The 13036-nt window shown below is 53.1% G+C and overlaps 3 protein-coding genes across 9 annotated transcripts in view; 2 read left to right on the top strand and 1 right to left on the bottom strand.

Moving 5' to 3' along the window:
* GON4L (gon-4 like) overlaps positions 1–5190 on the top strand; it is a 46663-nt gene extending 41473 nt beyond the window's left edge. For 3 of the 4 annotated variants that reach the window (XM_019711100.3, XM_088799643.1, XM_019711102.3), the window contains 7 exons: positions 286–429; positions 527–646; positions 1694–1807; positions 2284–2494; positions 2927–3539; positions 3626–3728; positions 4284–5190. In XM_019711100.3, coding sequence (XP_019566659.3) covers positions 286–429; positions 527–646; positions 1694–1807; positions 2284–2494; positions 2927–3539; positions 3626–3728; positions 4284–4433 — 1455 coding nt within the window. In that variant the 3' untranslated portion in view covers positions 4434–5190. The remainder of the gene's footprint in view (positions 1–285; positions 430–526; positions 647–1693; positions 1808–2283; positions 2495–2926; positions 3540–3625; positions 3729–4283) is intronic. The other variant, XM_074318860.2, reaches the window with a different exon arrangement.
* On the bottom strand, positions 4762–8745 carry MSTO1 (misato mitochondrial distribution and morphology regulator 1). Of its 4 annotated transcripts, none has more exons than XM_074318873.2 (14): positions 8588–8745; positions 8345–8480; positions 7810–7879; positions 7643–7718; positions 7354–7408; positions 7131–7269; positions 6859–6976; positions 6640–6774; positions 6405–6560; positions 6010–6141; positions 5752–5936; positions 5473–5619; positions 5274–5383; positions 4762–5023 (listed from the first exon to the last, which is right to left on the bottom strand). In XM_074318873.2, the coding sequence occupies exons 1-14, from the start codon at positions 8669–8671 to the stop codon at positions 4809–4811; spliced, it is 1758 nt and encodes a 585-aa protein (XP_074174974.1). In that variant the 5' UTR covers positions 8672–8745; the 3' UTR covers positions 4762–4808. The 4 variants fall into 4 exon arrangements, with proteins under 4 accessions (XP_074174974.1, XP_019566662.2, XP_074174975.1 ...); XM_019711103.3 differs by having other exon boundaries at positions 5473–5577; XM_074318874.2 differs by having other exon boundaries at positions 6405–6557.
* Positions 8746–8886: 141 nt separating this feature from the next.
* Positions 8887–13036, top strand: part of ASH1L (ASH1 like histone lysine methyltransferase) — a 142512-nt gene continuing 138362 nt past the window's right edge. Inside the window, exons 1-2 of the mRNA XM_074318857.2 lie at positions 8887–8987; positions 12218–12439. The gene's annotated coding sequence lies outside the window, so the exon portion shown is untranslated. The remainder of the gene's footprint in view (positions 8988–12217; positions 12440–13036) is intronic.

Here is a 13036-nt window from a genome sequence, read left to right as displayed (position 1 = left end):
AGTTCCAGGAGGGAGGTGATGGGCTCGGCTGGGTGGTGCCCGAGCTGGAGGTCAGTGGGGCAGGGGCAGTGTTGTCACTAGGAGTCACACCTGTTGCTAACAGCCCTCCCGTGTAGCCAGGCACGGAGGGAGAGGGGCTGCAGAGTCCTCGGCTGTCCAGGTGGACGTCGGTGTCTCCCAGGGGACTAGGAAAGCAGAGCTTGGAATCCGTCCCTGGGGTGGATGGGCAATGCAGGCTGACGGGCTCTGCAGACTCCATCTGTCTGTGCCGACAACTCTTCCCAGCTCAAGACACAGATGTGGCATCTGCTCAAGGGGCACCACCACCTCCAGGACGAGTTCTCCATCTTCTTTGACCACCTGCGCCCCGCAGCCAGCCGGATGGGTGACTTTGAAGAGATCAACTGGACAGAGGAGAAGGAGTATGAGGTACAGGCCGAGGCTGCAGGAGGGCGGGGGGGGGGGGCGGGCAGACGAGGGGCGTCTGCCGGCTGGTCCGTGCTGAGTGGCACCAACTTCTGCCCAGTTTGATGGCTTTGAGGAAGTGGCACTGCCTGATGTGGAAGAGGAAGAGGAGCCTCCCAAGATACCCACGGCATCGAAGAGCAAAAGGAGAAAGGAGACGGGGGCCCCGACTCACGACAAGGTACGGGGCTCATTGGTGTCGTTTCACGAATCACGTCTTGCGCCTCTGCCGAAATGTCCGCTTTAGGATGGCGCCAGGCCTCGGCTCCGAGGCTGCTGCAGGCGTCAGAGCCCGTGGGGGCAAAGTGCAGCCGCTGGGGAGTCCAGAAGGACCTGTTCCCGGTCTTCCTAGCTCAGCTGTTTCTCTTGCCCTTGGGTCTTCATGTCTGCCTTTGTGTTCATGTGAAGGAATAGAGCCAAGACTCCCAGTTGAATGATAATCACAGCTGGCACTCAGCTGTGTTACCAAGTATCACGCATCTCTTGGGAGCTTTTTCATGGGTTATCACTCAGCTGACGCCCAGTAACCTGTGCAGACAGCGCTCCCCTCTGCAGTTTACAGAAGAGGAAGCAGAAGACAGAGGCCATGGCCAGGTCTCGCTTTTCCTAAGAGCACGGCTAGGATGGGACCCCACGTAGCCAGCTGCAGGCTGCGCTTTCTCACTGCTCTCAAGAAGTCGCGTTTTTCCTCCATGTCCGTTTACTCCATGTCTTTTGCTCTTTCTTGGGGAAAAACTGACTCGAGGTAGCTGCATGACCTTGGGCTGTTTATTCAGTCTCTCTGTTTCCTTGTCTCACCGTCAGTGGGGACAGTAGTGGTACGTGGGTTTATTGAACAGTGTCACTGAGTGAGCCTTCCATTTGTACAAAGCCCTCCTCCAGGGGATGGGAGAACAGCGGAGACCTCAGGGCACAGGGACAGACAGACAGACAGACAGATGAGTGAGTAGATCGCAGCTCAGGAGGGCGCTCTCCAGTGACTGCCTCAGGCTGTGTTTGACTTAAATATTTCCTCAACGTCTGGGCAACTGGGACATGTCAGTCTTTGGGTCATTTAAGGATGTTTCCGGGATTCATAATAGGCTTTCCTCGAGGTCGACGTTGATTTCCTCAGGCCACGCGAGGAGATGGTGTATGATCGCAGAAAGGCCGGGCGCCGGGGCGGGCTTAGCTTCCTCACTCGGAACCGCAAACGCTGGGCAGCTGACCAAGCCCAGGTCTCTCCTAGGAGGCTGAGTGGCCAGACGGGGCGAAGGACTGCGTGTGTCCCTGCCATGAAGGAGGCCCTGACTCCAGGCTGAAGAAGAACAAACGCAGAAATTGTAGTCACTGCAGCGGCAAGGTGAGCAGGGGACGGGTGCCCAGGGCAACCCCAGGCTGCTTGGGGCGTTGTTCCTGCCACAGGTGTGGACCTTATTTATATCTGTGTACAGATACAAGTAAGTTCATTACAGACACACAGAACACACATAGAATCTTTTAAAAACATATGGATTTTGCTTTTTAAAGAGAATCTTATGGGTAAAGCTTTTGGAGTTGGAAAAAACTCTACCACTTCAGATAGTTCTGTCTTAGATTTTTTTCCCCAATGAAGTAAACCTGTGTCAGGGACGCAGCCCCTAAAGGTGGTCTGGTTCTCTAGAGCCAGGGTGGTGGGCAGCGGAAACGCGTCCGCAGGAGTGCCCGGGCTCGTCCTGGCCAGCCGGGTAGAGTGCGTCCTGGTTGCCTTGCTGAGCTCACGGCAGCGCCCCTTCCTTTGGTCGGCCCCTAAGACCAAGGAAGTCAAGACGCCCGTGACCCAGAAGGCCATCCCTGCAGGTTTGTGACGGCAAGTCCTACAAGAGCAAGGAGCCTCCAGAGTTGGTGGGCGGCAGCCCCCCCCGAGAGACAAGTCCTGTGCCTGCTGCTAAGGAAGCTGGGCAGAGCAAGGATGGGACGGAGGAGGATGGTCCAGAGGAGCGGGGGGGCACTGAGGCCCCCCCGAGCAGGGCTGGCAGGAGTGCCCGCAAGGGAGAGATGCCCGTGCCAGGTGAGTGAGCCGACGGCCGCCCCGGCCTTCTCCCTTTCTGTGTCTTACTGTCACACGGTTCAAGCAAGAACAGCTTTGACCCTGGATAAATGAGTTTTTAGCGATGGGCTACCACCCCTCCTAGTGACAAACCGGTGGGAAACACTTCTCCCGTCCAGCCTTAGCTTTCCCTGCGTGGCCTCCGTCCGCATGCAGAATCAGCAGGATTCAGGCGTGCTCGTGTTCCCGTGCCTGGATCCTCCCCCGTGGCCAGCCCCGCTGATCCGCATTCTAGACTCTTCTCAGATTGGCAGCCAGACTTTCTGTCTTCCCACTGTGCCCTCAGCCCCCAGCCCCGCCTTAGATCAGAACTGATCTCCGTGCTTACCTGCGTGAGCCTGTGGTGCACTGGGGCCTGGCCAGACCCTTAAGTCCTGGTTTTCTCCTAAGCAGGACCGGCATTGGGGAGCAGTTCGCTGTCCCCTCAAGAAATGACGCCTTCAGACCGGCAGTTCCTCCCAGATGGCCCACCGGCCCGCTCACCAGAGCCGCGTCAGCTTCCCTCCAGCACTGGCGCTGTGCCAGCCAGCGTGGGGAGAAGCCAGGCTGGACCTGAGGCGTCCCCCAGGCTTCTGCACGAGGGGGGCGGCCAGAAGGCTGCAGGGGAGTCGGACGTTCCCATGCTGGTCTGGGATGCCTCAGAAACTGGGAAACGGCCTGGAACTGGCGACCCCCCTGCTTCCTTCCCAAGTCCTGCTTCCTCGAGGACCAGAGACTTAGGGGGAAGACAGGCGCCTGGGAAACCAGACGCTCATGAGAGCTGGCTGCCTTCAGGCAGAGCTGGGGTGAAGACGTCAGAAAAGAACGCCCTTGTCCATGAATCTTCATCAGGAATTGACACCTCAGAGACTTCTCCCTCAGCCCCTAGAGGCGGTTTGACTAAAGACAATGGAATGCAGGGCAGGGGTCCAGAGGGGGAGCCACCGCCAAAGGCCACGGAAGTCACAGTATGTGCCAACAACAGCAAGGTCAGCTCCACTGGGGAAAAGGTGGTCCTGTGGACAAGGTGGGTAGGGCCGGACGTGTGTGTTTGGAAAGTGCATGGAACGCAGCGGTTAGCGATGCAGGACTGACCACGGCGTGTGCTTACAGGGAAGCCGACCGTGTGATTCTCACCGTGTGCCAGGAGCAAGGAGCGCAGCCGCACACATTCCGCGTCATCTCCCAGCAGCTTGGAAACAAGACCCCCACCGAGGTGAGTGGGGGGCACCACGGGGGGCCTGGCAAGAAGAGGACAGGCTGGCCAGCCGGGAGGTGACACCCACTGTGACTATAAAGGTGGGCCCCAAGGAAAGGCCTGACTCTTCAGGGTGGTGGCACTGGTTCTAGAAGATTTCGAGGCAGCGGCCCCAGAGATCCCAGTCGTTTTTTTTTGGGAGGGTGCGACTTTGGGCAAAACAGCCCCTCACCCTGAGTCTCCTTTCGTGGGAGGAGGACACGTTACCCTGTTTCCTTTTGTGAGGACACCTCACCCCGAGTCCCCATCTGTGAGGACACGTTACTCCGAGTCCCCATCTGTGAGGACACGTTACTCCGAGTCCCCTTCTGTGTGAGGACACCTCACCCTGAGTCCCCGTCTGTGTGAGGACACGTTACCCTGAGTCTCCGTCTGTGAGGACACCTCCCCCCGAGTCCTCTGTGAGGACACAGCCCTTACTGTGCGGGACAAGTCAGGCCGTTCGCCTGGCCACGTGCTTCCTGCTGACGTGCCACTAGCTCGGGCACAGGGAACAGCCCCCTCTCGTCCTAGGTGTGCCACCGCTTCCGAGAACTCATGCAGCTCTTCCACACCGCGTGCGAGGCCAGCTCTGAGGATGAGGACGACGCAGGCAGCACCAGCAACGCCGACCAGCTGTCTGACCGCGGGGACCTTCTGTCCGAGGAAGAGCTGGATGAGTGAGACGGCAGCGTGCCGGTGTCGCCTGCACAGGACCCAGGCCCCGGACCCTGATGAGGGACACGGTGCTTGTACTTTGAGCGCAGTGGACAGCTGAGGAGCGGGCAAGGACCAGGACACGGCAGGCTGGCAGGGCTCTGCCGTCCGCATCACTGTCTTTTCTGAAGACCTTGGACGTCCACTTTGTACATACACAGCGTCGAGGGACAGGCTCAGCTCCGTGCCCCCGCCCCCGTTCTTTGTCCCGAGCGTACACTCGTGGTTCTGTCATCTGAGCAGTGTTCCTACATGTCATAGGTGCGTGTGGGTGTAGCCAGTCCCGACACCAAGCGCCTGCATCCGCACTTTTATTGTACACCCACTTTCCCTTCCGGAACTTCAGTCCGCGAGGCTGTCCCCGCCCTGGTAGCACTGGGCCAGGCTGCGGAGCTCGTGGAGCAGCTCCTCCAGGTCCCCCTGTTCCACCCCAGCCTCCATGAAGCTGGCCCAGCGCCGCAGGTCCACTTTGGTGAGCTCTTTGGCCAAGTCACCCAGGGTCCGATCCAAGGAGGAAGAGGAGCAGAGAGCCCCAAGGACGGGGACGCTGTCCACTGCTGTGGAGGAGAGGGCGGGGAGACCTGTCACGGGGGTCTTCTCCCCTGGGACTCCGCGTGTACAGAGGGGCTCAGCCAGTCTGTGGGCTGTCCCCTCAGTAGACCAGTACTCCAGAGGAGAGCAGTTCTCAGGAACCAGCGTGAATAAAGGAGTGTTTGACTGTGAACTTTCTAAGTACCTTTACCCAGGAGGGGACAGAGTAAAACCGCTCCCACGCTTAAGTTGTGGTTTTCTTCCCGTCCTACGTACCTGCCCCGGTTGGGGGACTGTCCAGGCCCGAGCCCTGCTGGCTGAGGCTTGAGAAGAGGTGGGGGTAAGGAGGGGCCACCTTGCAGGGCGTCAGCAGCAGATGGGAAGAGCTGGGGGGCAAGAAGGAGGGCGGCAGTAAGAGGAGCCGGGGCCTGAGGGGGCCTGAGGTCTGGGAGCAGCCCGGAGAGCTTGCACTGACCTCCTGGCTCCAGGCTGCTGCAGCTCCAGGTACCGGGCCAGGACTTCTTCCCCAGTGGCGCACGCGTGGAGCACGGAGGGCACAGGTGTCCCTGGGGGGAGCTGACTGCCAGGACAAAGCCAGAGCACCTTAGTCTGGGGCAGCGTGCTAAGGAACCAAGAGTCTTCTGTTCTCAGGCCCTCAGCTGAATCGGGCTAAGGGGGGGGGGGGAGGTGTGGCGATGAAAGGGGCTGTGCCCTTAGACTGTCCGGAGGTGCCAGGGAGAAAAGGACAGCTCACCTGGTGTGGCACGCTCTGTTGAGACCCCTCAGCACCACTGACTGCGCAAAGCACCGTGTTCCAGAAGGGTCCCCACATGCAGACAGCGGGGTCCACGGGGCGGCCCCTCCAAGTTGCACCAGGGCGTCGGGAAGGGACTGGTTTGGAACCAGGGGGAAGGGGATGGTTGCTCCTGCTGTCACCACCTGAAAAGAAGGATGAGATCCAGTCCCAGAGCTTTGTCGCGGCTCCGACCCGACCCCGCCTGAAGCTTCCTACCTTTTTCCCAGAGAAGTTCAGCATGTTAGCCAGATGGACCATGGAAACTGGTGAGGAACGCAGGCGATAAGGAACGGTGACTGTGTCCAGGGCTGTGGCCAGGATGGCACTACAGTGGAAGGGCAGAGTGGCCTGGAAAGGATACCGAGAAGAGCAATTGCCTTTCGGGGCTGGAAACGAGTGCAGGCAGGATGGTAATGGCAGAGAGGTCCGGGGCTTTGGGACAAAGCGGGTGTGTGAGGCCCATGGTGGCAAGCACAGGACCCGGAATTAAGGCCACCTCCTTGCTAAGTTCAAGCTGAGGCTGCAAGAGTGGAGCCAGTGACAGGCTGCCTCGGTGAGTCAGGGTCCCCAGGGTCCCTGTCACGAGCTGTCACCAGAGCATTGAGCCTTACATCATAATGCAGGTGCCGGAAGTGGACGGGGGGCTCAGGTCGCAGCCCCAGGCTCCCGCCCAAGGATAAGGGGCAGACCAGGGAGCTGTGAGCAGACAGATGCACCAGACCGAAGGCTGTGTTCAAGAGACGGTAGATGTTTTTCTGGGGCTCCTGTTGAAAGAAAGGAGAGTAGTTTGTTTGAGCAACTTTCTCACTGGGCTCTCATTGCCTCTTCTCCCCACATTTTACTCACCCTAAGACTGTAGGGACCGGGGAGCAGCCCCCAGGTCACTATTCCTCGCCCCGTGTACTCATCTCGAAGCAATTCTGAGGCCTTAGCGCCCAGCCCAGAGAAGCCATCGTGGAGGTCACACAGGATCTGGAAGCCCTGGAGAGGTGAAGGATGGAGGGTGGGACGGGACAGGATGGGAAGGGAAGCTCCCAGCCCCATGTCCTCCGTGCACACCGCTACCTGCAGGTAATCACATTCCTCCACGTAGAAGTGCAGCCTGTCCTCCAGCTCTTCCTGGTACCTGGGTTCCTTCAGGATGCTCTCCCCTTGGCCAAAAGCCTCCAGGCGACTTGCTTCACTGCCATTTATAGACAGAGCCCAGGATTCACTGGACACCCCTCCACCCCGCCCTGAGGTCTTTTTCTCAGGGAGGGCACGGAGGGTGGTTTCAAGAGCCTCATGCACCATGGGTGGGCCCCGGTTTCTCACCCCCAGCCTCTGGGCCCCCGTACCCATCGTGGTTGTACTTCTGAATCATACAGATGCTCCGAGGATGGAGATGGACTCTGAGGAAGTCTGACCAGACTTGGATGCTTCCCTCAGTGGGGATCCGTGGCTTTGGAGGTGTAGCAGTGGTGAGTGGAGCGGGACCTGAAGAAAAGCAGAGGAAATGTGCCTTGCTCGGGGTCCCTGATCTACCCAGCCCCCATCCTGCAGAACCTGGACAAGTCTCACCTTTGCCACTGGGAATGGACTTGACCCTCCAGACACCATCACTACACAGCACTCCCTGGAGGGATGGGAAAAGTCTCCATTTAGTTCCAAGCAGCCCACAGACAAAAGTGGATTTCTACTCCCCGATTTTGGTGGCCACACCCTGTAGCCTCCTTTCTGTTTACGCCTTGGTCCTTTAGGAGGAAAGGGTGCCTCTCCCCAAATCCCCCTCGGGCCTCGAAGGTGACTCAGTGCCCCAGTGAGGCATGGTGGCAGCGCTGGGCCTGCAGCTCAGGGCCGAGGCCCTCACCTCTGCACTCAGAAGGTCCTGGAGATAAGGGTTCTTCGGATGGAGCTCCTCTGTGTGTGTGGTGAGCTTCCCCTCCCTGAAAGAGATTGGAGACGGGTCCTGGCCACAGGTGCCGCGTCCCCAGCTTCCTGTGCGCACCCACACTCCTCTCCCAACAGCCCCAATACCAGGCTATCGCAGCGTCTCGCTGTGTGTCCCTGTAGAGTCCGCCTTCTTGTTTTAGGGAATTCATGCTCCCTGCACAAAAATGACAGGCCATGTTAGGTCAAAGCCTCGTCCCTCCACGCCTGCTAACCCCATCTCCTGACGGTCTGCCGTCACCAGCACTTGGTGCTTCCAGATTTTCCTGAACAGACATGAGTTGTTCAACACCCTGGCCTAGGCGACTCCAGAGTCCATCCTGTCCTTAGCTGTGGGACCGGAGGCGAAGGGCCCACCCCAAGGTCGTACAGGAGTGCCACTTCCACACACCACTGGCTCCAGGGCCAAGCAGCCCATTTCCGAGATGGCTCGGGAAGGGAACCGAGGTGTGCCTTCCTGCGTCCCGCGGGTGGAGGCCTACTGCGGTCAGTCTCCCTGGGCTCCTGGGCTCTGTGCTTCAGCCCAGTGCGGTCTGGGAGCCTTGAAGCGAATGGGCGCTAGAGACTCCACTGGCAAGCGAAGGGGAAAGTGGGCACCGGGCTGACCCGGCCGCCGCCTCACCCTTCAGGTCCATGAGGATGAGCCTCGGCGTGTAGGTCTCCTGGCCGTGCAGCGTCCGGCCGGGCCGGTACAGGACGTCGGGGCACAACTCCGCCGGCGTCTCCTTGGCGTCGGTCGGTTCGCGCAGCGCAGCATCCTGGAGAAGCACAGGAAGGACTGGACTCGGGTGGCGAGAGAGGCAGCACGGAAGTAAGGGCTGGAAGTCCCAAAGGCTCCGCTGGGGCAGCCGCCCCGAGACCTCACCTGCTGGTTCCACCAATGCGCTCCCACGAACCCCGCAAAATGTCCCAACTGCAACGTGAGGACCTCCCGGGCCCCGCCCGCCATGCCGCACGACTCCACTGGGTCGCGCAGCCGCCGCCTGCCCACTCACCACTCCCAGCCGATTGGCTCAGTAGGCTTATGGGCGGGGCCTCGTCCTCTGCGCCCTATTGGTCCATAAACGTCTTTTCCTAGAGGGTAAACCATTCGTTGGCCTTTAGAGACACCGCCCATTATTCCCGCCTCTTCCTAGCGGGAACCAATCCTGCTTATTGGTGGTTGTCAAGGGGCGGGGCCCACGCCGGAAGTTGTCGGCGCCCGAGCCTACGCGCCATCCTGGAGCTTTCTTGGTGCTGTGTTTGCATGTCCGGTGGGGTCCCCGGTGAGGCTCACGCTATTTCTTACTGCTCTCCAAGCTTGTGTGTCTTCTCACGGGAGACTTCAGGCAAAAGTGAAACCTTGCCAGAAAAGTCGACGCTCCCCTAACGCCTCCCACGCGCCCCCTCCTCCCGCCCCGAAAGTCACCGCCTTCCGGGTGTCCGAGCCTGTGCACTGGCTTAACTCAGTCTCTGCCTGTTTTCCTAGCTGCCTGTCGCACGTAAACCGGAGCACGTGTTCTTTTGCGTCTGCCTTTTGCTCGCTATCGTTTGTGAAGTTCTTCCCTGTACTTACGGTTCGTTCTCATAGCATCAGAACAGTGATTGCATGAACGTACCACAAATGGTTTATTCTGCCGATAATGGATGGGCTTTGGCATTGTTTCCAGTTGGGGGCTGTTCGGTGCTGCAGTAAGTCTTGTGCGTGTGCCCTGCACACACTTCTGTCGGGTACACACCAGGAGTGTAATTGTTGGGTCGTAAGGATGGGCATGTTCGACGTTGGTAAATAACACCAAGCTGTTTTCTAAATTTACCAACTTAAATTCCACCACAAGTGTAGGGGAGTTTTCAATCGATGTTCCATGATCTTCCAACATTTTAAAATTTGAGTCCTTATCACTGGTTTTAATTTCCCTGATTACTAGAGGTTGACAGCGCCTTTTGGTATGTTTACCAAATATTTGGATATCCATTTTTGTGAAGTGAGTGTTCAGGTCTCTTGCCTATGTTTCTTGCGGGTTGTCTGTTACTGTTTTGTAGGAGTGAGTACTTTATTCTGGATACAAGCCCTCCATCAAGTTATGTGTTGGAAATATCTTCTCCCATGCTAGTTGTCCTTTCATTTCCTTAAAGGGGGTCTTTTAAAGAACAGAGTATTTTGTTTTTACATATAGTCACATTGACTGATCTTTTCAAATATTACCAATGCATTTTATGTTATGTTCTGGGCTCATGATCCTGTTGTATTGGTTTGTTCCGATTTCAGTCTTTACACACCACGTTTTAAAAACACATCTTAGATCTGTGAGTCCACAAGAGACTAAAGAAAGGGGAAGGGAGGGTGCGAATTAGGGGCGACAGAAGGAATAGCAGCAAATAAATGTAGACAGAATAATAGAATTTAAATTTAGATTGCAGCCATTAATTTAATAATTTATTCAGATGAGAATCATCAATGGATATTAAAACCATTGGGTGGTAATTTGTTGGAAAAGGAGGTGATTTCAGGATTCAAAGTAACCTTCTGCGGATAACTTGTTAATTACATTGGAGGAAATGTAGTCTCACAATGATGGATGCCAAAATTGACCAAGTGATCAAACTTAGTGTCACCAGTAATAGAACAAACTGAAATGGTGGGATAGTGTGGCACATACAAAATATCATACATAATATCCTGTGTTATGCTGGTTAAAACCCTGTCACCTGTGTTTGATCTGGAGGAAACAATATACCAATCCAGAATGGGGAATAGTATAAACAACTGGCCCAGCATTTAAAAAAATGTCAAAAGACAAAAAAATCAGAGGGTCTATCAAAGATAAAAGGACACAGTAAGGAGAGATTATAGCTTAAATGTGTGGTCTTTGATTGGAACCTGAACTGGTAGGGCCCGGGGTGGGGAGAGCCATAAACACATTGTTGGGATAATGAGAAGTTTCAAAATAAACCATATATTACATGATATTGTTGTATCGATGATGAGTTTCTTTGATGTGATATTCTGCTTATGTAGAAGAATATCCTATTCTTGGGAGGTATGTGATGAAATACTTGTCTGTAATTTACTTTTAAATGGTATGTTATCTCAAAGTAAATAGATAAAGCAAATGTGACAAAATTAGCAATTGAGTCTAAGTGAAGGTTATATGGTGTTCTTTTGTACTCTCAACATTTCTGTAGGTTTGAAATTTTTCAAGATAAACGGTTAGGATAAGTCTTGTCTATTCTGGGCTCTGTGTATGTCCACATATATTTTAGAATCAGCTTGTCAATTTCCACAACAAAATGTAAAATCCTATAGGTGTTTTGACTGGGATAGCATTGCATCTCCATAGATCAATTTGGGGAGAACTGGTGCCTTTACAGTATTAAATTTTCCAATTTCTATTCTGCCTTTATTGAGGTCTTTAAATTTTTTAAAATAAATTTTATAGTTTTCTATATAAATGTCATATGTGCCTTTTGTCATATTCTTTTAAAATTGTATTTTCTGTTATTGATATAAACAAGACTGATTGGTACACTGACGTGACCAGCTACCCTGCCATGCTCGCTGATTAATTTTAATCATTTATCTGTAGACTCTTGGATTTCTAGTCTTATCCACAAATGATGATGGTTGTTATGTATTTTCTAGGAATTTGTCCATTTCATCTTCAAATTTAGAGATATTACCATCAAACTGTTCGTAATATACCCAGTTAATCTTTTTAATGTCTCCAAGGTCTGTAGTGATATCCTTTATCATTTCTGATATTTCTTCTTTTGAAGGTGAAAAATTCCTTTTACTTTTTTCTTGAATATTCTCATTAGAGTTGTTTTATCAAGTTAATAGTATTTTCAGAAAAACTAAATTTTTATTTAAGTTTTGAGTTTAGTATTTTCCTAATCATTTGGTTTGAATCACTTTCTGATTTCCATTCTGATTTTTTTCTCTGACCTATGGGCACATCACGAAAGTTTTTAATTTCCAAGCACAGTGGGGATTTTCTGTGTATATTTTTGTTATTGATTTCTAGCTTAGGTTGTTTTGGGATCAAAGAAGATGGTTTGTATGATTTAAATTCCTTGAAATTCGTTGACTTCTTTTATGGTCCAGTGACAGTCAATTTTTAAACAGGTTATACATGTGCTTACAAAGAATGTACATTCAGAAGTTTTGGGGTTTAAAAAATATACTGTCATTTGGACAAGTTTGTTAATCATGCTCATTAAATATTCCTACTGATACTTTTTGTCTTCATCAGTTACTGATGTATGTTCACTCTCCCACTATGATCGTCTGTTATCTCCTTAGAGTTTTGTCGGTTTCTTAGGCTCTGTTGTCAGGACCTACCACTTTACGTGTATTATCCTCCTGACAAATGGAACCTTCCACCATTATAAAATACCCACTTTTCTCTGGCTATGCAGTTTACCCTCGTGTCTGCTGCGTTTGATAGCAACACAGAGGACCTCCTTTCTTTTGGTTAGTGTTTGTAATACAGCTTTTTTCACGTTTTCCTTGCAGCTTTAGATTTGTGTCTGGAAGACGGCATCTGCTGGAAACCAACCCCAAGATGGAATGAGGCATGCAAGTGCTTTATCTGGAAAGCCTGTGAGGGACCATCCTGAGGAAGGAGAGGTGGCCAGGCGGCCGGGTGAGCCAGCAGACCACGATGAAGGTATGACCCCTGCGAAGAACAGAGGGAAGGAGGAAGTCTGACCGCAGTTTTTTAAAGACCCTATTGAGGTATCATTTTCATCCATTTTGAGTGTACAATGATTTTGTGACTATGCAGAGTTGTACCTTCATTATAATTCAGTTTTAAAACTTTTCCAGCATCCCCAAAAATGCTTCTGTGTGATTACAGTTAAAGCCTGTTCCTACCCCAACACTAGGCAACCACTGCTGAACTTCTGCCTTAGAAATCTGCCGTTTCTGGATGTTTCACATAATCACACAGTATGCGCTCTCTGTACGGTGTTTGAGGTTCCCCACGTCGTACCACGTACTGGTTTCTCTCCCTTTCTGGTTATGCCTTTACAAGTTGAAGGGTATTTGGGTCATTTCCTTTTCAGCTATTATGAATAATGAACAGTCTCACGCTGCTTCAACACAAATCTGTGTGTGGACGTGTTTCCATTGCTGAAGGTTAGATCCCTACGGGTGGAATGGCTGGGTCGTGTGCAAACTGTTTAACATTTGGAGAAACTGCCAGAGTGTTGTCCAATGTGGAAACATTCTGGAAAATTTCCATTTCTATTTTATATTTGCACCAGCAATATCTGAAAGTTCCTGATTGTTACTGTCTTTTTTATTTATAGCCCGTCCTAGGTGGTGTGACGT

Source organism: Rhinolophus sinicus, chromosome 7 (assembly GCF_057876585.1).
Source record: "Rhinolophus sinicus isolate RSI-liver-muscle chromosome 7, RSI-T2T, whole genome shotgun sequence".
In the NCBI taxonomy this organism is placed as follows: Eukaryota; Metazoa; Chordata; class Mammalia; order Chiroptera; family Rhinolophidae; genus Rhinolophus; species Rhinolophus sinicus.
Note: the sequence above shows the minus strand (reverse complement) of the source record. Positions and strands in the feature narration are given on the sequence as shown.